We start from the raw sequence: 22,734 nt of genomic DNA, 5'->3' as shown, positions 1-22,734 counted from the left end.
AGGTTTTTATTACTTTACAGGTTAATCATAATTACTATAAATCATAATTATGTGATTTCAATATTCTTATTTAACTCAATCCAGCATAGAATTACAAGAAAGCATCTGCTCATCGACACAAATACAATTTATAGAGGGGCAAAGATAAAATAAATATCTATCTATCTGTCTGTCTGTCTGTCTATTTGACACACACAAGCAGTGGGCGGAGAGACGAAGCCGGAAGTACACAGAGGTGACTTCTCCCCGTCGCCCACTAAGCGCCAAAGTTTGAAACTTCTTGTTTTGGTGGAAGAACCCGAAGAAAAATGGCGGAGAGAGAAAAGGTGTCTCAGTCCAAACACCGACAGAAGAAGGTGAACAACTGCACGTTCCAGTCGACCAGCGCGGACTCCACCTTCGAGAGCCAGAAAACCTGCCCGAGAAACGGCAACAACACGTTCGAGACGTCCAGCATCAACTCCAGTGTCGTGGAGGAGAAGCTGTTCGGTCGGCATGAGGAAGAGGAGGCTGAGGACGGACCGGTGCTCTTCATCTGCGGGAAGTGCAAGTCTCCTGTGGGGGACTCGCTGTCCTGGGACGGAAGTGAGGATGGACAGAACCAGATCCGCCTGAAGAGTGAGTGTGGTTCCTAACCCTGTGTCAAGAAGAGAAGACAAGATAATAGAAGATAAGATATAGATGAAATATGATGAAATGATTCTTTATTAGTCCAACAATAGGGACATTTGCAATATTACACCTGCAAGAATAGGCCTCAATAACTAATACCAAGTAATACTTAAAGGTTCAGTGTGTCAGATTTATCAAAGAAGATCTATTGTCAGAAATTGAATATGAAATAATCCCAGTGATGTTTTCATTAGTGTGTTTCTTTAAAATTGTATGGATGGTTGTTTTCTTTACTCTAGAATGAACCCTTTATATGTATAAACTTAATATTTACATCAGGAGTGGATCCTCTCTACGGAGGCCGCCATGTTTTTTTTTTACAGTAGCCCAGACTGGACAAACTAAACACCCTTTGAGTTTTTATGACAACTGAAGGCTTAGTCTTTTAGTTATTTAATAGGTTAAATATTTGCGATTTTCCCAGTTTTATATGACGATTTTTAAATAGAAAGTTACAAATTACATTGTAATGGTTTTGTTGACAGTTTCACACAGAAAATAATCCCAGTTAACCATCAATCAATCAAATATTATATGTATAGCCCTGATGTTTGTAATGTTTTGGTTTCAGGGGTCACTGACAACGTCCTGGTTGGAAATGACAGTCGACTGCATGAAGCAGGCAAAGACTCGCTCTGGTAAGAAAGTGTCAGTCGTCCTATCCCCTGGTTTTTCAGATCACCACAGAGACAATCTGCAGTGGCCATGTAAATTCAGCTGGGCCTATTCCATTCCTCCATCCATTATCAATACTGATTATCCTTTGAGGGTCTGGATATATTTAACACTAGTTTAATCACAGGGGAGGTTGATGGATAACGAACCTGGCAAATGTTTTGTGAATTCATTGATACAACCTTTGTGTTTTGTCACTGTCTAATTTGGGCTGAACTGTGCTTTATTGATGTTTTTCATCCATAGTCTGATCATGGATCTCTTCTGTCGAGCCTGTCACTCGGTGCTGGGCATGGTTTATACGTCCACGCCGAAGAAGCTGGACCACAAGAGGTTTGCTTTCTGTTTCAACGTCGCAGACATCGACAGGTTTGTTCAGCCCCAGATAGTTTTTCCTTCTTGTATTTTTTCTGTATTATTCTGTCTTTGGTCTCTGTTTAGTGTTAGACAGGGGTTTTGTACACATGTAATTTACTACAATCATAAATTGTATCTGTATCAAAAAGACCATGAACTCACTGACGAGGTGCAGATAGGAAAACTTATAGCAGTTTCCAGAATAAACAATGCAAACAAAAATATGTTTACCTTCTTGATTCCAGTTCTATATAATTGTTTGTATTTGCTTACTTTGTAGTTATTTGTGATAAAGGTTAAGTTTAAAGTTATTATAGGGAAAGCAGAAACGTTCTACTCTGCCCCTCAAAAAAAATATTTGTGTTGCACTTTACAAAATGTCCTATTTACAACTGAGTTTTAGAGATAAACAGTAAATGACTTTACCAGGAAACACAGTGATGATGTGTTTTTAAAGGCCTAAAAAATTCAAATATCAATTCTGAATAAATACTAAATTGAAAACAAGATGTGAGTCATGTTGTGACTCATGTTGTGACTCATGCTCCACAATTGAAAACAGAATGTGTTCAGCTTCACACAGCTACTGTTTATCGTTTTATTTATTGTTTATTTAATTGCACCTGTTGGATTTCAATGATGAGTAACTGTATTCCTGTGTCTGTCATTAGCACTCTGTTATTAATCTGCTGTGAATCTTTTCCAGTTATGTGCTGGGATCGGCGAGCCAGATGTTGGCAGCAGAGGGCCCCAAAGAGCAGCTGGTCACACTGGAGTACAGAGCTGTGGTTGAACAACAGCTAACGGAGGTAAATTACTGCTGCTGCTTCCCTTTGTTTGGCTCCTCTCTTATTGCTGTGAGGTAAAATGTTCCGTCTGTTGAGCATAAAATGTCACGAGGCTGTAAAGCTTATCGCGACACAATAAACACGGCTATTTTTCTTCAAACACTGGAGTTTAATCTTTAAAGCAATTTAGTTATTGTGCAAAAATTTATAAAAATCTGACACGAATCACGTCAGTTAAAGCAGGAGTAATAAATAAAGCAGGAGTAACTGCTCCACTGAGGGTAAATGACACAATGCTATTTATGAGCTCTTTCTCATTGATTACCATTGAACAGGTTGTACTCATGGTGACATCAGCTTCGTTCTGGGAAGCCCCCTCCGCTGGGCTGGGCAGACGCTGATATCAGACATGACATCATCTCATCATGCCCTCCTCTGATGGCACAGTTATTTTCGTCTCGACATCATCTGTAATTTCTTCAACTTTCAGATTTATTACTGTTTATAGATTCCACCCTTTTAAATTTAAATATTACCTATTTCACATTTTCACTACTTCCCTGATTGAGCAGTATATTTCAAAGTATCACATTAGTACCATCGGTTGTATTCATATGAAAATTCCCTGGAAAGCTGCGCCGATTCACAAACTTAATCTTAATCACCCTTTGTTTAAAAAATAGCTGTGAAAACACCAATTGGCCAGTAGGTGGTGATGGCGGGCCAGCCCTCCCTGTCACACGCTGCTCGCAGGACAATAACTGAGCTGAGGAGCATGTGGAGGAATCTCTGCCGGAGGAAAAACATGTTTTGATCATGAGAGTCTTTGTCATTAGCTGGAAGTATGTTGGCTTTTTGTTTTGCTTGGCTCTGCCCCCTGGATTTTTCCTCCTTCATGTGACAACTCGTTGATTGAGCCATGAGATGTTTACCAATGCAACATTATGTTTTTAAACAGGATGAACTGCTAACATGCAAATAACATTTGATCCCTCATTTGCATAATAGGAGTTAATATGTGTGCGTGTGTGAGCGCATTCAGAACGGTGACATTTTTCTGTCAGCGACTTGTCACGCTCGCTTCCAATGTGTAATTATCTCCCCTCTTCTTTTCTACTTCAGCCAAGCCGTGAAACAAATGATCGTGTGTGTGTTACTCTTGCATCAGCCTGTCACTCAGAGACAAAGAGCTGCGTCAGGACACGATATGATCCAATGAACGGGGTTTGACTCGTGTTGGATAATATGTAGGTTAGGTTAGTATAAAGGTTACCACTTAAATCCACCTCGTTCACGTGTTTTACAAGAAACGTCCGATGTGGCAGTTTACTGGGAAACAACCAGACGTGCCGGTCCCTGCGTTTATTTTTTATGATTTGAAAACTTTTATTTTATAGAGTTAACAAAAGCAGAAAGATCGTTGGAAGATGTCGTCATTACAGATAGTTCGTCAATAACAAACCGTAGTTAATCATAGTTATTAATGTTGAAGAGATGTGTATTTATTCTTACATAAAATATAGTTTTTCTTTATTTAAGTTCTGCGTATTTGGTTTTTATTTGTTTATTCTTTCTTTTTAAGTATAATTATTTATGGTTAAAAAGTCAAATTACGACCCCTAATTCTCGGCTTTAGTTTGATAAGGACATCTTATCTTGGCCAAAAGTTCAAGTTTTAAAAATGTGTATTTCGGTGTCAGATATGTTTTACTTCTTAATATATGTATCTGTTAGGAGCCTCCAAAAATCCACATCAGTCTGACTTCAGAACCTCGGATGATCCATGTGTCTCTGGCCGCACCCTGACTGTATTAACTTTCACAGCCATCGTTCATCACTTCCTAAAGGTTCATTATGACAAGACTGTCAAGGTCCTTCACAGGATCTGGAATTCAAATCAGGTCTTGTTGATTGTGATTTGGTTTCAGGCATTAAAGCTTCTTCGCTTCGAGGTCCTCGCCTCGGCTCTTTTCATCAGCTTTACATTTGAGTTTGTGGCCAGAGCTGTTTTACCGGCTTACACAGTTGATTCTCTTGCCAAAAAAAGATTAGGTAACTCTGTGAGTGAAGAGCTTTTCCTTGTATGTATCGGAATGCAACGCTGTAAATTGATTCTGTAGCAACAAGTCTCAAGAACCAGTTGAACTTCTGAGCTTCTACATGTGTAGGTTCTGTTTAGTCTCTGCTTTTGGAGAAAATGTATTCATGATCAACACCAAAAACCAATGGTTTCAACCTTAACATTTTCTGTTTTCCACAGTTCACATATAAATTCAATATCTCCGGGGTGTGGACTGTTGGTTCGGACCAAAAAAAACCTAGGCTACTGGGACTCTTATTTTCACACCTGGGGATTAATCAATTAAGTCGAAAAATAATTGGCAAATTATGAAATGACGAGATGAAAATAGCCGGAGTTGCAGACCTACTTCTCTTGATTGGGTTTCCCGGGGAAATATTGCTGTTGCTTCAAGTAAATATTGTTTAACTCTTGAGATTCAACATGTTAAAGGGTTTTCTGTCAAAGTGTTTTGGTAGAAATTGCAAAGCGTCAGCTGGACTGTGTCTGAGGATGAAGCTCTGCAGCTCTGCCGCCATAGTTAATGTATTCTGTCTGTCTGTCTGCGTCTGACTGGCAGACATTTGTTTGGGTTTTGCACTCGCTGACCTGCCCACAGACACACACCCACACACACACACACACCCTTCATATCCATCGGTCCCTGACCACTTCCCCTCTGGGTTTTGTCATCCATTTTTAAATTATCTTTACTCCTCCCTCGTTCCTCTCCACTGCTTCCCACCTGTCCAGTTTTAGCTTCGGTTTCTTTTTCTCTTCCCCGTGTTCGCCTCTTCTGCCTCCACCCTGTTCCACACTCATTTATTACTCTTCTTCTGTTCACCTACACATCCTGAACCCTGCACCATTAATACAATCTGCCTCCTCTCTCACAGATGAAAATGCTGGTCATGTCCATGTCACAGAGGTTGGAGGAGATTGAAGCTGGGGTTCAGGACGGATATGATGGAGTGTGACAGTGATGGACGACAGCTGGACGTCTGAGTGGGTCCAGGTGTTGAACTTGTGTTTTTTTAATTTAATTTGATCATATCCTCACCTCCACCTCTACCTTGACATTAATGCTTCCTCCTCTAAGTCTCATTTCGGCCACATTCCCCTCTGGCACGTCTTGTCCTAGCCTAACCTTGTGTAGGAACAGCACGGACACACTGTGTTCTGATTACCGATGGTGAAACAAAGACTCCCCGCACTTGTAATCAATCACGTTGTCAGCTCGTGCTCCTGCGGCTCGGGGCACCGTCTTCCCGGTGTGTCTCGGTGCCGAGTGAGTGTGCGCTGAGAGCAGAATGTTTATTTGTGCAGGATTTCATCAGGCGGGCTGCACACTCAGCACAACGCCGATCGATCGGGCCACTGGAGGCCACCAACACTTTTCTCTTTGTTCTCCTCCTCCAGTGTGAGGCCGTGAAGGTAGATGGGATCACTGGGATATATTTTTTTTATATTGCTAGAACAGAGCAACAATGAATTTGTATTGACAACATTTTAAATAAAAGACACACCCTGTTTAATATTAACTGCAACAAAAATATTTAGGAAAAAAATACAATTTGTCAGAATTTAAATAGACAGCTGTTTGCATCCGTTCATTTGTTGTTGTCACATCCTTTGTTGATTTATTTTGTTTGTTCAGAGTTATACCAGTTTGGTTTTGTCTTCTGTTATGTTTGTGTAATAAAATGTTTTTCAACTGTTTCCACAAATGAGGATATTGGTTTCCAGTTTTTTTTTTTACATAAATAATTGAATTAAGGAAAAGGACCAAATTAACCCTTAAAATCAGGATAATCTTATTAAAGGTTTCTGGTGTCCGTGCTGTAACATAGTTTGGGGATCATCCTGCTTTGTCTCTAATTACCAAGTATTTAAGAATGAAACAGCAAAGTTTAAGGTCTTTGGGCTCGAGGGGCAGGGGGGGGGGGGGGGGGGGGGGGGGGGGGGGGTTGTTGATTATATATGAAATGCTTATGTTTGTTTACCAACTGACCCCTAATGTGCCTAGCAACACTTTCTGCCGAGGTGGGAAAAAAAGAAGAAGCAGCAACAACACACTGTACAGCTTGCCCCCCCCCCCCTCACACACGAGGTTTCATCAGCCGCACACAGAACAACAACAGTTAGAAAAGGGCCAACCACCACGCTGTATCCATGGGCAGGTTGCGATGGCAACTGGGAGCACGTGCTACACTGGGTGCCTGTTGCCATCTCGTCAGCGTGCTCGGTGTGGGAGGACCAGCCAGCCAGCTCGCTGCCCCACACGCCTGTCAGCACACGTTACCGCCCCGCTCCTGCTTAGACACATACATGGAGGAGGAGTCCCGAGGCCCCCCCCCCACCCCCACCACCTCCACCACCACCTAATCTCTGTGTGATGTTTTTCTCCCTGCTAACCCCACCCTCACCCTTCTTTCTCCCTCCCCCTCCACATAATTCTCCCCTCCCTCATAAGCAAGGGGTGGTGGTGGGGGGTGGGAAAGTCAAAACAACAACAAACAAGCAGCGTGGTTTTTTTGTTGTTTCTGGTGGTGTTGTTGTCTCCATCCGGTCCTGGCTGGAGGATGAGCTGCCTGCACCGTCCTGCACAGAGGGAGGATGGAGCGAGCCCAGTCCAGATGTGCTCTGCTGCTGGTCCCAGTAACACACTCATTTAGTTGAATTGGTCCCATATCGATGGTTTTTCCGTTCAGAGCAATAAAGCTGAAAGGCAGGTTGGTGTGTTTGGAGACAGATTCATTCACTCTACGGCCTCTGATCTCATTTATCTGTTTTATATATAGACACGGTGTTGCTGGATGCCTTGCACCGCTGAGTGCAATTATTGCACATGTTTCCCCCCGTTCACCACTCAAGTCCCAGCCAATCGTTGCCACTCCAACCAGGAGCAACATGGAAACACACGTCCGCACATTTACACACATTCTACAAGCGTTCGGGGACAAAGGATGAATAATGCAGAGGTAGTGTCTGAGTGAAAGTCGCCTCCCCTCTCTCTCTCCTTTTCACCTTCCCTAAGCAATAAGGAAGCAATGTTGCCATGGAGGCAATGAAGCCCCGGCACGCCATCAGCCAATTACAGGCCTCACTGTGTGAAACATCGGACCAATGGCGGCTCAGACTTGTGCTGCTGTTGCCACAGACACTGGGATCCTATTGGCTGAGCTCTGCTCTTTGATTGAATTTCTGATCTTGTTTTTGAGAGAGAGAGAGAGAGAGAGGGAGAGAGAAAAATATCTCAAGGAGTGCCACCTGTGTGCCAACTTACAAAATATGTTTGTTTTATTTTCCGTGCAATGAAAAGGATGATTTGTTAGAATAGAACTGTTTCTTGTTAGAGACTCAGGAGAACTGAACTGAGAACAATTGGTTTTGTCATTAAGGGAAAACATTTTGTTCTGATAATTGATAAATCCTGAAGTGAAGGTGTCTTGTCTTTTGATAATTACAAGGAAAATAAATCACCTATAACTTAAATAGTTATCAATATTTACTGTGTAATTACATTTGACATCTTTGCCATCACACTAGTTGTTTATTCTGGGACAATAGAGCCACACCCCACCAGTTGCCAGAGCTTGTTTACGAGCAATTACCAGTTTGATTTCCAACCACAGATCCGTTGTTTCATAACATATATTTATATTTGTGTTGACATGTTCAGCACCAGTTTATCTTAAAGTAAATTATTCAAGTGGTGCTTTCATGTAAATAATAACCAAATATATTTAATTTCATTTAATATAATCAAGTTAATTATTTGTAATCTTATTATTTATGTTTGACAACATGAAAAAAAGTGTGTTAACAAAGCATCAAACTTCTATTAAGTGGAGAACTCTGCTGATTGTTTTTTTGACCTGGTATAGAATCACCTCTCCTTGGTGGGTTGTCTAACATATGCCCGACTGAAATCTCCTCCCTTCCTCTAAAGTCATTAACGAGGTCTGGCGTCAACCAGTCGAGGACAGTGGGTCAACTGGGCGTCTAAGTTTCCCGAATAAATCTCCAGATCCAGCGTCTGTAAGATGATCTCGGTGTCAAGAGCATTTGGGGGAAACTTAGCCTTGTTTGTTTCTACTGACATCACCTTCTACAGCGAAAGCGCAAAATCTCTGATAAGCCTCGAACGTCTTGTTCCATTAATCTCCTTCATCTGTGTCTGTGATCGGACAGCGTGTAGCCGGCCCGTCAGGGACTCTCCTGACGGCGTAACCCCAATCCCCTCTGAGTGCTCAAAGCCTCCTGCTTCATTAGAAACATCTGCTTGTTTATTTCCCCCTGCGTCTTTGGTGTCTGCCAGGTAGTCTCACTCTCTCCTCCTCCTCCTCCTCCTCCTCCTCATGTTTGGGAGCTGCTGATGAAGGCAGCTGAAGCAGGATGCTCAGGTTGTGTGTATGTGTGTCAACATCCCTGCTCTCCGTCACTACAGCAGGTTAATGATCTGGCTTTCTTTGTTTTTTTTAAATCAGGCACAAAAGCTCATCTGTTGCCTGTTATTGTGTGTGTGCGTGCGTGTGTGTGTGTGTGTCTGTGTGTGTGTGTGTGTGTGTATGTGATGAGAAGGGGACTAAAAACGAGATTAATGTCATCCAGGGTCTAAGCCTCAACAGATTGACAAAAACAAAGTCCTGCTGGACAATAAGTGGTCAGTTTGGCCTCATGTTAAAAATGAATATTAAAGCAGGATTGTTGTTTGACTGGTTACAGTTCATCAACAGGCACTTTAGGACATCCTGTGACTCAGATCATGACTTCTGGAATACAACAGTAGATTGTCTGTCTGATGTTCTGTTAAAATGTTTATGACATTCCAAACTTTTTACGTTTGTCTAAACCAGACCTGACTCTTGCAATTTGGAGAAAAAGCATTTATCAAACAAAAGTGATCGAACATAACCTTAAAAAAAGACGTGTCAAAGAACTTAAAGTAAAGAAAAACATCTTTGTTATCACTTTATTTTACAGGACAGGGAAGTTTTCCATGTGAAGGAGGTTTATCAGTTTAAATAATTAGTGTATTTTTCTGTTTTAATCTTCAACACTCAGACCCATCCAGCTGTGAGAAAGTCAGGAGTTGAACTTTTACACCCTATGGTTCACTGTGGGTCCAAGATCTGATGTAACACGCTCGTTAGAGTGATATTAAAAAAGTGACTCACTTCCTCTGGTTGAGTCATGTTCAGTTAGAAATTATGATTATTACTTTATTTGATTTCACATGGCCTCTATGCAGGCCAGTTCAATACGGTGCACAAGACAATGGAAGAACTTGTGTGTACAGGTTTTTAAGCTGAAAAAACTTCTGAATTGATTCTCACGAAACTCAGTGGGAGATTCTTTCATTTGACCTTACAATATGTTTTTTTTTTTTTTTTTTTTTTACATAATCACGATCTCATATGGCGTAATTAATGCATCTTGCAGCTTAATTGAATAATAATTGCACAGAATATATATGTGATATTACTGCAGTGATAACATTCAATAACCTGAAGAAAGTGTTGTCTTAAATCTATGTTTTCTCCTGTGTGGTGTAGAATAAATCTGTTCTCTCTCGTGATTTAAATGTCAACTTAAATTTTGTACGAATATTTGTTAAGTAAAATCAAGCATTTTAATCCCGCGTCCCAAATATTCCCCCAATTCTTCGAGCGATTTCTTCGAGTCCTGACGTATCAGCTGCTGTTTAATTTTCTCATGCATGTTATCTTCTGTCCTAATATCTAAATATCCCCGATGTCCCCACGAGGAACAATGTCCCCTGAAGCTGTCCCCTGCTGGGACGCTGGAGCTGGAGGCTTGTTGATCACAGATCGCTCGTTGTAACGTGACCTGTTTACACACAGATTAATTTTGGAAATAATCAAATAAAATGTGTGTCAAGGGGAAATTATTATTATTACTCATCTTAATCTCATCACTATGGATTTCTTCAGATTATACATAGATTAAGAACTTGCCCCCCACATTCAGAATCATGGAGGATATAGACAGTCTGCTAGTTACTCTTCCTCTTGTGTTGATGACTGATTATTTACACTCTTGAACTATAAAATTATCAACAACTTAACATAATTTATAGACTATGTCTCAAAAAGTATTATTTTCACCTAAACCTAATGATATTGACAGTATATAGCAAAGTATTGGAGAAACTTTATTATGGTTTATTATTGTATGATCATTTTTTAAAAATCTTCTTTGCCTGTTATTGATGTCCTGTGTGCGCCATGACTTGATAAGCAGTTATTAAATCTGGTTTTCCTTATCGATATCCATCCCCTGACTGATCATCAATACATGAGTTCTGTCTCTGGGACCTTCCCACTCGTGGTATTAATATTTACATCTATGCAGGTACCTGTTCATACCCGGCACTCCACTCCATCCTTTCTCTCAGCTCTGTGGTGAAGCCATAATATTCATGTCCACAACCTGTTTGTGTCCCCAGGCCGCTCGGGGGGGTTTAAACTAACTGTCGGCCCGTCTTTGATAAACAAAAGGCTCCGGCTCTCATGAATTTTTGAGCCACTCTTGCCCCTCGGCTTTTACCAGCTTAGCCACGCCGATTAAACCGGGCAGCCCCTGTTTGTGTTGTCCTGTGTATGTGTGTGTTTGTCTCAAAGCTCTGATGATCCCCCCCCCCCCAGTCTTTGTCTCGTCAGGGCAGTGTCACCCAAAGAGGTTTATGATGGGGACCGGGGGGGTGAGCCACAGCTGAAGAGATTAGTGTCTACAGTATGTGTGAGTGTGTGTGAGTGAGGGGTCACAGAATGTGTGTGTGTGGTAGTGTGAGTCCTACAGATTCTTCAGCTGTTGCAAGGGTGTGTTTTTCTTTTTTTACCCACCACAGGTGTCTCGTGGGAAATGTGGCACATGGCGGCTGTGAAGCACCGTGGACTCTCCCACAGCGGAGGGGCCCTTTCCCATTCAGGCTTCACGGAGCTGAGAGCCTGAGCAACTAATTATAAGCTTCAGGCACTGTGTAATTTACTCATAAGGCTGTTGGATTAACGTGGAATTACTCAGTTAATGATCATAATTTAAGTATAAGTAAGTCTTTATCTATATGTGGGAGTGTTGGACATTGTCATGGGTGTGTGCAGGGGACACGTCGGGCACAAATCAAGCCAGACAGGAAGGAGGTGCGGTCAAAGTACCAGACAGACACATAATGGATTCAGTATAAATATTTAAAATACTTTATACAGCATAGAAATCTCTCGACACTCAAAACAAAACCAATCCATTACAAAATCTTACAAAAGACCCCCCCCACACCCCAAACCCCAAACCCCTCCCCTCCAGTCTGTATCAATCTCAGTATCAAGCAGGAGAAGCAAAAAAGGTACAAAGACGTTATTTCAAATATTGACAAACACGGTTCGACTTGTGAAAACATTGCATGCAAGTTTAAAAAAAAAAATTCGGAACAGGAAGAGATTCTGCGGTTTGAACGTTAACAGTTGAGACGCCCTGTTTCCGAAGAGTCGGGCAGTGTCATGGAGCGACTGAGCGGCTCCGGCTGAACAACCCCAAGCTTCAGGAAACACAAGAGTCGTTTCTTTGATATTTACAAGCACAATATTTCACATATCTCTCAGGGAGCTCTTGGCAAATACTCGTCATTGCAGGTAACACTTAAGACTATTGCACAAACTACAGTATTAAGACAAAAGGAAGTGAGTCTCTTCTTTTTTTTCTGATCATGTTCTTCCTCCCTTCATTCCCTCAGCCTCGGGCGAGGTTGATCAGTTTCGTAAGGCCTTTAAATCTCTCTCTCTTTTTTTTTTTTTTAAATCTTTCTTTTTTTTTATCTTCAAAACTGACTATAAATAGACGCATCCCGCTGTAAGAAAGTCAGGATTAAGACTTGTACGGTTCGAGTTTCCCCTGTGGGTCCAAAAAAGTTACGCAACACTCGTGTGTAAAAAAGAGTGATCGTTAATGAGAGTGCTATAAAAAAAGTGACTTCTCCTCTAATGGCACTAACGCTCAGACACGCCCACAAGCGCGTCACAATCAACCGCTGCTACACATCAACGTATGAATTATGCAGTGAGGTAAAAGATGGTCGACACCGTTGTTAGTACAGGTTTTGGTTTTTAAGAATAGTGCAGTGAGGATTGCTTTTCTTTTCTTTTTTTTTTAAATCCAGTCAGCACTGGGAACACGGTGCCGGCTGACTGGAGGTCAGTGGATATCTTAGTGAGTTTTAACACAGACAAAACATTGAAACATGTATTCAGGGTCAGGGGAAGCGGGTCCATTAGCTGGTGTGAAATCAGTTTGCGGTTCAGTTAGTAACAGCAATTATTACATGAGGGAGTGTGTGTTGGCTCAGTGTATAATACAGTGTCTTGTGTGTGTGTGTGTGTGTGTGCGCATGTGTTGGTGTGTGTACACCTTGCGCCACATTACATGATGTCCCATGTTCACTTTGTATCTAGGACAACACGAGGTTCAGGATCCGTTTCAAATCTCGTCCTCTGTGTCACCGCCTCTCTTTACATAAGTGGCGATGAGCGATAATACATTTTTAACTCTCGCTCACACAACTTTAGTTTTCTTCCTAATTTTTCCATTTCTCATTTAAAGGATCACGGTGTCATAAAAAGTGGCTCAGTCACAATAAAGGGACAGTTCACAGTTCAGAAGGCCGCTCCGGAAGACCTCTCCAACTCCGATCACGTGTTGAGAGGGGCCTTGAGTTCAGTCTGTCTTTCGTTCTTTTCCTCTTTGCGCCCCCCCGCCCCTCAGCAGAGGGTCTTGAGCGCACCAGAAGCACAGAGGAGAGTCTGCATGGGGTAGGGAGGAGGAGAAACCACTTCCTCCAAAACCTGCTCTGGTCGGAAGCTGAAGGGCTGCAGCTGCACCTTCTTCTTCAGGATCTGTCCGATGCCCATGGAGGGGAACCTGCTGCGGTGCGTGGGGCTCTCGGGGTCACTGCTGCTGCTGTTGGAGGGGGGACTGAATGCAGACTGAAGGGCACTGAAGGCGGACTTGGGAGGGCTGAAAGCCGAGCTACCTGGGGGGCTTCCCACGGTGCTGGGGGGGCTGCCGCTGGTGTCGGAGGAACCGCACCAATCTGACGAGATGCTCTTCTTGGGCTGCGGGTTGACGATGAGCACCGGAGGACTGGGGATCGTGGCCTTTTTTAAGTAAGAGGAGTCGGGATGAAAGGCCGAGACGTGGCGGGGTGGGGCCAGCGTGCCGTTGGTCAGCTTGTACCAGGGGGACGTGGGGGTGTCTTCGATCTGTTCGGCTTTGGAGAGGGAGCCGAAGGAGTGCATGCCGATCGGTGAGGGAGCCGGGGGAGCGGGAATGTTGTGTTCCGGGCTCGTGTTGACTTGAGGGAGGGTGGCCAGTCGCCGCCGCTGCTTAGGGGTGTTGTTAAAAAGCGGTTGGATCTCTAGATACTCCATCGAAGAAGAAGCCACGGTGCCGGGCGGGGCCAGGGGGGAGTTCCGATGGCCACCGGTTATGACACGCAAAAGACCTGAGGAGGGAACAAGGAAGCCTGGTTACATTTAGGGAATATGAATCGTAGATTTTGCTCAACTTGCAGCACATTCAACTGCTGCTTCTCTGGATGCATTTGCACGCCTACATGTCTAGATCCTACAGATGTCATGTCAGGGCAGATAAACCTCTTGATTAAAATGCCAGCTCGTCACATTCAGACGTTAAAGGTACGAGGTGCCGAGACCGGCCTGTCCTGACAAGCAACATCTGTAATGGCCTCTGGGCTTTCTCAACAGCTCTTGTTACATGAGGATTGATCACTATCACCTTTTGCACCGGTGCCAGGTCGAGTGTGAAGTAGTTATTAACTAATTAATTCTGCTTTGTTGCTCGTTCCAGATTACTTCCATTCCAAATGATTTACTAACTCATCACTTTGTCACAAGGTAAATTACATTTGTAAAAAAAACAGCGAGTGGCTGCATGTTTGCCCTATGACAACTCGTCCGAGATGTGTCCTCCCAGACGGACGGATGGATGGATGGATGGATGGATGGATGGATGGATGGATGGATGGATGGATGGATTGGAGGAGGGGTGGATGGATCACTGGGAAACTACTTGTGTGTGAGGTTGTTGGTGTACAAGAACATGCATGCTCAGTCAACCTACCCTGTATGAATAAAGTAGATAAAGAAAAATAGATAAATGAAGCAGCAGGTTTTTCTTTTATCTTTTTCGTTAAAGATAAATGTTGGAGCATCTTTTGAACCCTCACCTGTCCTGTGTTTCTTCTCCTTGCTCGGCCCCTTGCTGGCGGCCAGGTAGACGGGCGTCTGCTTGGGCGGGATGGTGAGCTTGTCCACGTGCTTCCTCCACTGCGTCTGGAAGTATTCGCTCTTCTGCTTCTCGCCTTTCTTTTGCTCCTGGAACTGCATCTGCTGCGAAGACAAGGCAAACCGCACATTAGCGTCAGCCCCCAGCGTCTGTCAAAAACCTGTTCCTGTGAAACCACTTTTATCAGCTCGCCATGCCTGCGCTCCTGTAGACTGAGTACAGGTGTCATTAAAAACCGCTGTGGCCCCTTACCCTGTACTCTTTAGAGATTCTCTTCATTTTCTTGTTGAGGAGGAAGTACACGGCCAAAGTGTGACAGGCACGGTTGGTGAGCACGGCGCTCAGGACCTCGCTGTGCTTGTAGTCCATTTTCTCCGTCATGTGCAGCAACACCGTGTGGTTGATTTCTTCAATGTGGATCCTGAACACAGAGGAGAGAGAGAGTTAATGCTTGTAAAGAAAATCTGTAGTAAAAAATCTCCAATATGATATACCGCCCAATAAGTACAAATATATATATTTTCTTTTAATTTGGCAATTATTCCTAAGTTGTCTGTATCAAACCCTGATTGCAAAGACGTGACCTTTGTTTAACCATAAACTTTAAATGTTTACATAACATCTTTTCTGCTTTGTTTATTCTGCAAAATAAAAGTTTTCACATCATCGTTTATCAGGCTCTGAGGCTCTGAAAGAAAACGACATGCAAACCCAAGGCGGGTGAAACGTGTGTGTGTGTGTGGGGGGGTCTTACCTGTTGAGGTACGGGGCCCCGGTGTTCTTGTTGGCCAGCTGGAGCCAGGAGTCGGCCATCACCTGATGGATATTGGGACGCTTGTTGGGATCTGGCTCCAGGAGCTTCTTCAGCAGACAGATGGCAGCTGAGAGGGAGAGAGAGAGGATACATATTCATACTCTGCCACCGAACACACACTCCACTCACTGCAGGAAGTGGATTCATGTCCTCACATCAGATATTTCACTTCAGAAATGTGACTGCTCTCTGGTTGACAACTCAGAGACTGACGAGCGGATATTGTCTCGCATGCAGCAAACCGCTCTGACTCACACTTTGTTTCCCTGAATCCCACTGAACCTCTGATCTGTTTTCATTTCATCGTTGCACAACACGGATGAAAAGACTTATCTGTGTTGTTGCTTGATAAACAGGTAGTTGCATAATACGGGTTAAGCTCCGCTTCAAGAGAACTGTGAGCGACGTAATCGCAGCGACTGGAACGCACCTGACAAGTCACAGGTTTTTGTTTTTGTCCTCAAGTCCTCATGTTGCATTACAGGGTAGTGCCCCATCACATTTAACCCATTTAGTAGTAGTGCAATTAAAGATTAGATTAAAGACAATTTTGACAAACAAAAAAGCCTTCAAACAATTGGCAGGCTAATGAGAAACTGAACAGCTATATACCGATAAGATAACGTTTCTGACGAACTGACCTTTTATTGTTAACCAACAGGAACAGTTGCTCCTGTGATTTACAGATAAGAAGATAAGGACGTGATTGTACTCGTGCCAAGGTTGACAAGCTCTTACTTGAGAAACCTGGACTTTTGTGTACATGCTCGTGGGCAGAGGATGGAGAACAACAGATCCAACCGGAGAGCCTGCTTCACACCTGGTTTACTTTGGAACAGGCTGCTGGTTGGACGGCCGCTCAACAATGCTGATAAGGCAGCAGGAGCGATTCTCAGGAAATCTGTTGTTTATTGACACACCCACAAGGAGAGCTCCTGACGTGACTACAGAGCAGCAGCTTATCTGTGAATTCCCATCTTCATGTCTTGCGTGTCACTTGGCAGACGCCTGGACTTTAAAATCTCACATGTCAATGTCAACATTCTTTGCGCTCTCATGCGAGTAATAAGCTGTAATTATAATTATATAGGGGAGGCGGTATGTACAGCACTGTACCTGTAGGGTCTAAAACTAAAACTATTTGGAACCCTTAGTTTTTCTGTACATCTGCACACAAAAGGTGTGCCTGTGTGTGAAGTCATGACCTTATCGTGTCTCACAGCTCTGCACACACAGTACCCAGGGCAGGACTTATGACTGAGGGAGGATTTCACTCTCAGGAACAGGCTTCCTTGTTCGTTCAGACATGCTACCTCAGTGTTCTCCTTTAAAAACACACTTTGTACTTATCCACAGTCACTTGCATTTACATGTTACCCAATTCATGGATCTTAAAGAGAACTAACTGATGCATTTAGGGAACTGATTTCTGTTAAGAGTGGGGATTTTGGATCAACCTCTTTTATTTATCTTAATTAAGTGTCTTTATCGTTTACCTGTGCAGAGTGAAGGAGGCAGAGGGTTCATCTCCTTGTCGACCATCTTCTGGTGCAGGGCTCGGAGACTGAAGGGCTCCACAGTGAACGGCAGATTCCCGGTCAACATGGCGTACATGTTCACACCACTGGGGGACGAGGATATATATTAAAAACACTTTGAAATAAACAAATGTATTTAAACATGTTGATATTCATTCGACAACTAACTGGCTGTAAAGAGGAGGGTGCACTCACATGGACCAGACGTCCACCTTCGGGCCGTACTTCTTCCTGGAGAGCAGCTCCGGGGCGGCATATGCCGGGCTCCCACACTGGGTGCTGAAGGGGTCTGAGTATCCCAGGATGCCAGCGCAGTTGCTGAGGCCAAAGTCTGCGGGACAGAGGAGGTGGGGTGAGTGTTGTTTCTGGGTTTATTGTTGTCTCTTCAGCTCGAGTCGCTAAACAAGCGGCTTCATTGCGGCGTTACACACACAAACAGAAGCAGATTAGCACTATGGTGAGAGCTTGTAGGGGTTTTAACGGGATATTTAATTGCTCTTTGGCCTTCACCACATGCGGGGGAGCTGTGGTACTCCAACTGAGACAGGGTAATTGGCTTTGAAAGACTTTCTTCTATCGTTAAACTATTTCTGCTGTAGGAGATTTACTCCAGAAAGAGGTGATTTGAGGTGAGACAGCAACTGTTGAGGTCAGAGGGTTTGAATTACCTATAAGCTTAATGTTGTCCTGTTCATCCAACAGCAGGTTTTCTATCTTCAGGTCCCTGGAAGACAAAGAAAACAAGGACGTCAACGCCGGCGCAGTGTCAGCGTTTACACTAGACAACTTATCTGAGCCGTCATCATCACACAATGCACAAGGAGGGGAGGTCTGCCCCCCCCCCCCTCCTCACACACACACACACACACACACACACACACACACACACACACACACCCCGACACATGCATACATGACCCTCCCAATGTGGGTCACACTGGCTGATTTTCAGGGTCTATTGTGTGCCCACAGATCCTCCTCAGCCTGAGAAATCCTGTTACACAGTTATCAACGTGGGCCTTCTCAGCAGGATTGAAATCTAGTTCCCAGAGTCTGAGCGACAAAGAACTGAACATTTCTGGGAAAGATCTTGAAGGAATTTGAGATGAAGTCAATGTGTTTCATTTTCCCTTATTAAAAAAAACGTTTTGTATCTTAACGTCTGGGAAACCACTTAAAGCACCTAACTGCAGACACATCCAGTAACTTGTGGATTAGCAGTAATGTGCAGAATGAGGACTTAACCCACACTTTGAGAAAGAGGATCATGTCTGACTCAGAGATCTTAAAGTCAGCTTTATCCCACAAACAGCACATAGCTATCTAAGCTATGGATAACAAAACCCAATATTTCCTAAGCATTGAAATTCTGCTCGAGATAAATGTTTCTCTCGGCTTTATAACAATCAATTGCTTCTGTTTTTATACCTGTGCACCACGCCCGCCCTGTGCAGGTGCTCCACAGCCAGCACCAGCTGCCGGATGTATTTCTGAGTCTCCCTCTCGTCCAGGCGCTTCTTGTCGTAGATGCGGTTCATGAGGTTCCCGCCGGGACACAGCTCCATCACCAGGTAGTAGCTGTTGTCCGTCTCCAGGATGTCCAGCAGCTGCGTGATGTTGGGGTGGCGGATCATCTGCTGGATGTGGCCCTCCCGCCGCAGGTTCTTGGTCACGTACGAGTCCTTCTTGGCCTTCCGCTTGTCTATCACCTTCACCGCCACCTGGAGCAAGTGAGACAGGAGGGAGAAGAGAGTTAAACATTGTGCCATATGATATTGTGAATAATACCCATGGAGAATGGAGCACTTCTGGGTCTGGAACAGAGATTTTCGGGGGGCGGCAGTCTAACAGGTGATGAGCTCCGAGGCTCCATTGCAGAGTACATAACTCGACACTGGCCTCTCCCTCACAGCTGCTCCCTATGTGGGACAACTGAGGCGCTATAGGGCCTGGAGGCTGCAGCGGGGGGGGGGGAGGTGTGTGTGTTGGTGGGTTTACTGAACCATCATAAACTAGGACGAAAAGCAAATGTTGCCCTATCTGTTGAGAGGGCACCAGGGCCAAATGCTCGCCCATTTGCCAGAGGTCAGTTGCAATTAAACACACATGAGAGGAGAAACTGAGGCGGGATGCATCGGCTCCTTTCCTGAAAGGGACTCAACAGATTGAGGAGAACAGATATCCAGCAGTTCTTTTTCTTTTTCCTTCAGTTACTCATCCCGTCACCGTCTGTCTGTGTTTCTGCCCTTGTCTCATTGGAGAATCTTCTCATTAAAAAAAAAACCCAACAGCGCATGTCCTTTACCTGAATGACAAAACACTTTGCTGCCGTCTGTGGCTAATTACATTCACTAACATACTCTGTCGACTCTATTTCATCCTGTGCCCATGATGTCTCCTTGTGTCCCGTCTGGACTGGGTTCAAGAGCGTGGCCACCGCACACAGCAAATCATCTCAAGGAGAGACCACAGACATGGAAAGACATGGCTGCTGAAACTAATCACCATATCCATTAAAGAAATGGCGAGGGCCAAAGTGGTTGTATTTATACGTGTGTGTGTGTGTGTGTGTGTCCTCTCTTTCTTATGTCCTTCAGCTTGTCATTCTTTTTTATTCCCTTTCATCTTTGATAATTGATTCACCTCTGAAAACCTTTTTACAGCTGCTAATTAAACCTGGCAGTTCGTGTGCGTGTGTGTGAGTGTGTGTGTTTGTGCGCCTGTGTTCATCGAGCCGTCACAATACAGCATCATGCCCCCCGCATGTTTACGCCAGGCAGTGTGGGTAAGAGACGGGGGTGCAGCAGGGTATGTATGGGGGGAGGGGAGGGAGCACTGTATTTACAGTAGGCCTGTCTATATATGAGGAGAAGAGAGGGGAGGGGGGGGGGCACAGAGGGGGGAGGGGTATGCCCAGCCAGGGGGCTTCTGGGGGATTCAGTTGTTTATCAGGCGACCCCTCAGACAGAGAAACGGGGGGGGGGGGGGGTGGAGGGCGCATGGAGGGGAAAGTGGGTTACAGACATCAAAAACACATGCAAGTGACCTCACTAACCCCCTGACCATGACAGGACCCTCTCTCACCTCTCCTCACTTTCATATCCCCCCCCCCACACACACACACACACACACACACATACACACACACACACACACACACACACACACACACACATGCTTTCTCACCCCTTACATCCACGCTGACTTTCTAGGGATGCTAAAAAGGAAATAACCCAGGAGCCCTCCGGTATGCCCTCCCTCACTATCTCACCCTTTATGCTTGAATAACCTCACTGCCCCCCCCCCCCCCCCCCCATCGCCCGCTGCTCCCACTGAATGAGAGAGAGAGCGTGAGGAGAGGGCGAGCATGGGGATGATGCTCGGTTGTGAGATTGCCAGTGTTTGCATCATCCTCAACAAAGAGAGTGAGGGAAGGAGGGATGAGGAGAGCAGCGCTTTCTTTTCACCTCGTGGCAACACAGTGGAATGAGGAGGGGGGGGTTCTCAATAAGGGTTAATTTGATAAATATGAATTTTAATGACATATAGGCTGTGTTGATATTCTACTGTACATATATATACAAATGGATATTGGGGGGGAGGCACACGTGGAGAGATGCATGGGGGGAAATAGGGGTGCTTGTTTTTCCAATATGCAAATCTCCTCTTGGCTGTTCCCCCCATCAAAACCAGCCTGAGGAGACAAAGGCAACCAGTGGCCAGTGGTTGCCCATATCAAAGCCCTGTGCTGGCGGAATCATAATGAGGCTGAAGCCCATTTATCAACAGCACGATTTCATATGCAAGTAGCATCTCTGCTCTCTCATAGGCCGGCCAATTCCCCTCTCAGTGTCCCACAGCGGTGAGATCACCACCTCCAGCAGCGGCAGACAAAGCCGAGGTTCAGGGCAGCAACGCAACAACTCCAACGTGGATCACACAGGGTGAGAGAGAGAGAGAGAGAGAGGGAGAGAGAGAGACACTGGCTGCTTTCACAATAAAAAGTAAATATTGTCAGTGGAGCTTGGCTGGAAAAAAACAAGTCCTGCTGAGTCCCCCAGCTGCTGGTGCCTCAGTAACAAAGGTTCCCAGTGCAAACGGCTGATCACTTTCTCTGCAGGTTAATCAGTGTGAGTAAGACTGTGCTGACATATGGTAATAAAACCACAATGTACAAAATGTCTCAGAGAGCTGACGTGAGTTATGTTGCCACAGGCATGAGCCCAGTGACAGCTGGCACTGAAATGTAAAACCATATCAAAGCCAAGCTGGATGCCACTCATTCTTTCTAAATGTTAAATTCTTCTGCAAGTGTATTTCCTCTCATTGGTTATAAAATCAACAGAAGCTGTCTTAAATCTGATGATATGCAATAACAAACATGCAAGAGACATAAAAACACACGGCGCACTGTTGCGTATTTACGCGCTTACCTTCTCCCCGGTTAGCGCATGGAGACCTTCTCTAACTTTGGCGAACGAGCCCTCTCCCAGCTTCCTCCCGATCAGGTAGTTCCCGACCCGCTTGGTGTGGTAGAAGTTCTTGAGGATGTCCGCGGCGGGGCTGCCCAGCGAGGCCGGGAGGACGCTCTCGTTCCCGGCGCTGCTGGGGGTCTTGCCCTCGTATTTCCCGTGCCCGTTGTCCACCAGCATATTGCTGTCCGCAACTGGCATCACAGCTCCACGGCCGAGTGTCTCCTTGTGGAGAAAAAAGCGCACGAAGCTCGACTCTCACCCACCTTGAGGGCAGGTATTAAACCGCTTAACGTGAAGTGCGTGAACTCCGTGCGTCTCGCCCCTAATGACAAATTAAGGGAACCGGGAGCCTGCGCCACCTGTTCATCCGAAGAGCCCCGTGCGCGCACTCAGCGGTTTCCGAGACAAATCTCGATTAGTGCACCAGCTCGGATTGAAACGACACACGGAAAATATGTCAGCTCCAATCATGGGACGTTATCACCTGACGCAACCTGTCTTAATGCCCGTGGCTTCACCGAAGGAGCAGAGAGGTAGGCTGGCTGCTGCGCTGCGCGTCGCTTCATCCGAACATGCGCCTCCTCTGGAATGCTCTGTGTGCAGGCAGCGTGTTGCTCGGTTTGAAGTGACTTTCCCGGTCATCTGGTGGGGGGCGTTTCTTAGTGTGTGAGTGTGAAGGAAAACACACACACAGCCCCTCGAAATGTGGTGGTGGTGAGTTTCAATCCAATCAGCGCAGGCGGGCGGAGCGCATGTGAGAACAAGGGCGACAACTCCGCCCGGCACCGCTGACACGCATGGTGCGCTCCGGCCGTGCGCGGCTCAGAACAAAGAATACATGTGTTGGTTGGAGGCAGTGACATCATGACTGCAATTATTTACACAGTTGTTGTTTTTTTATTCTGGATTTATGCTTTGTTATGTTTTGTCAGATTAATTTAGTGCGTAATGGATCCAAATGGTCGCCCTTTGCCCGAGGCAGCGCCACAATCCCTCAATTACGGGCTCAAATGTGACCATCCCTGTCTCCGAT

The 22,734-nt window shown here is 44.9% G+C and overlaps 2 protein-coding genes across 3 annotated transcripts; one reads left to right on the top strand and one right to left on the bottom strand.

Moving 5' to 3' along the window:
- Window positions 1-216: 216 nt before the first annotated feature.
- Window positions 217-6,281, top strand: mis18a (MIS18 kinetochore protein A). Its single transcript, XM_053441472.1, has 5 exons — window positions 217-618; window positions 1,244-1,310; window positions 1,594-1,716; window positions 2,411-2,513; window positions 5,448-6,281. The coding sequence occupies exons 1-5, from the start codon at window positions 309-311 to the stop codon at window positions 5,526-5,528; spliced, it is 684 nt and encodes a 227-aa protein (XP_053297447.1). The 5' UTR covers window positions 217-308; the 3' UTR covers window positions 5,529-6,281.
- Window positions 6,282-12,311: 6,030 nt separating this feature from the next.
- hunk (hormonally up-regulated Neu-associated kinase) lies at window positions 12,312-22,440 on the bottom strand. 2 transcript variants are annotated; one of them, XM_053442314.1, is made up of 9 exons: window positions 21,660-22,440; window positions 18,655-18,947; window positions 17,895-17,950; window positions 17,422-17,557; window positions 17,185-17,312; window positions 15,629-15,755; window positions 15,127-15,295; window positions 14,816-14,975; window positions 12,312-14,071 (listed from the first exon to the last, which is right to left on the bottom strand). In XM_053442314.1, the coding sequence occupies exons 1-9, from the start codon at window positions 21,897-21,899 to the stop codon at window positions 13,329-13,331; spliced, it is 2,052 nt and encodes a 683-aa protein (XP_053298289.1). In that variant the 5' UTR covers window positions 21,900-22,440; the 3' UTR covers window positions 12,312-13,328. The 2 variants fall into 2 exon arrangements, with proteins under 2 accessions (XP_053298289.1, XP_053298288.1); XM_053442313.1 differs by having other exon boundaries at window positions 14,816-14,978; window positions 21,660-22,438.
- Window positions 22,441-22,734: the final 294 nt, after the last annotated feature.

The sequence above is a fragment of the Pleuronectes platessa genome, chromosome 15, assembly GCF_947347685.1.
Source record: "Pleuronectes platessa chromosome 15, fPlePla1.1, whole genome shotgun sequence".
Classification (NCBI taxonomy): Eukaryota; Metazoa; Chordata; class Actinopteri; order Pleuronectiformes; family Pleuronectidae; genus Pleuronectes; species Pleuronectes platessa.
Note: the sequence above shows the minus strand (reverse complement) of the source record. Positions and strands in the feature narration are given on the sequence as shown.

Coding starts and splice junctions, on each gene's coding strand:
- hunk (XM_053442313.1), bottom strand. CDS start 21,899: ATGCCAGTTGCGGACAGCAATATGCTGGTGGACAACGGGCACGGGAAA. Junction 18,948..21,659: donor ATGCGCTAACCGGGGAGAAG/GTAAGCGCGTAA, acceptor CACTTGCTCCAG/GTGGCGGTGAAGGTGATAGA. Junction 15,296..15,628: donor GGGGCCCCGTACCTCAACAG/GTAAGACCCCCC, acceptor CTCTGTGTTCAG/GATCCACATTGAAGAAATCA.
- mis18a (XM_053441472.1), top strand. CDS start 309: ATGGCGGAGAGAGAAAAGGTGTCTCAGTCCAAACACCGACAGAAGAAG. Junction 619..1,243: donor GAACCAGATCCGCCTGAAGA/GTGAGTGTGGTT, acceptor TTTTGGTTTCAG/GGGTCACTGACAACGTCCTG. Junction 2,514..5,447: donor TTGAACAACAGCTAACGGAG/GTAAATTACTGC, acceptor CCTCTCTCACAG/ATGAAAATGCTGGTCATGTC.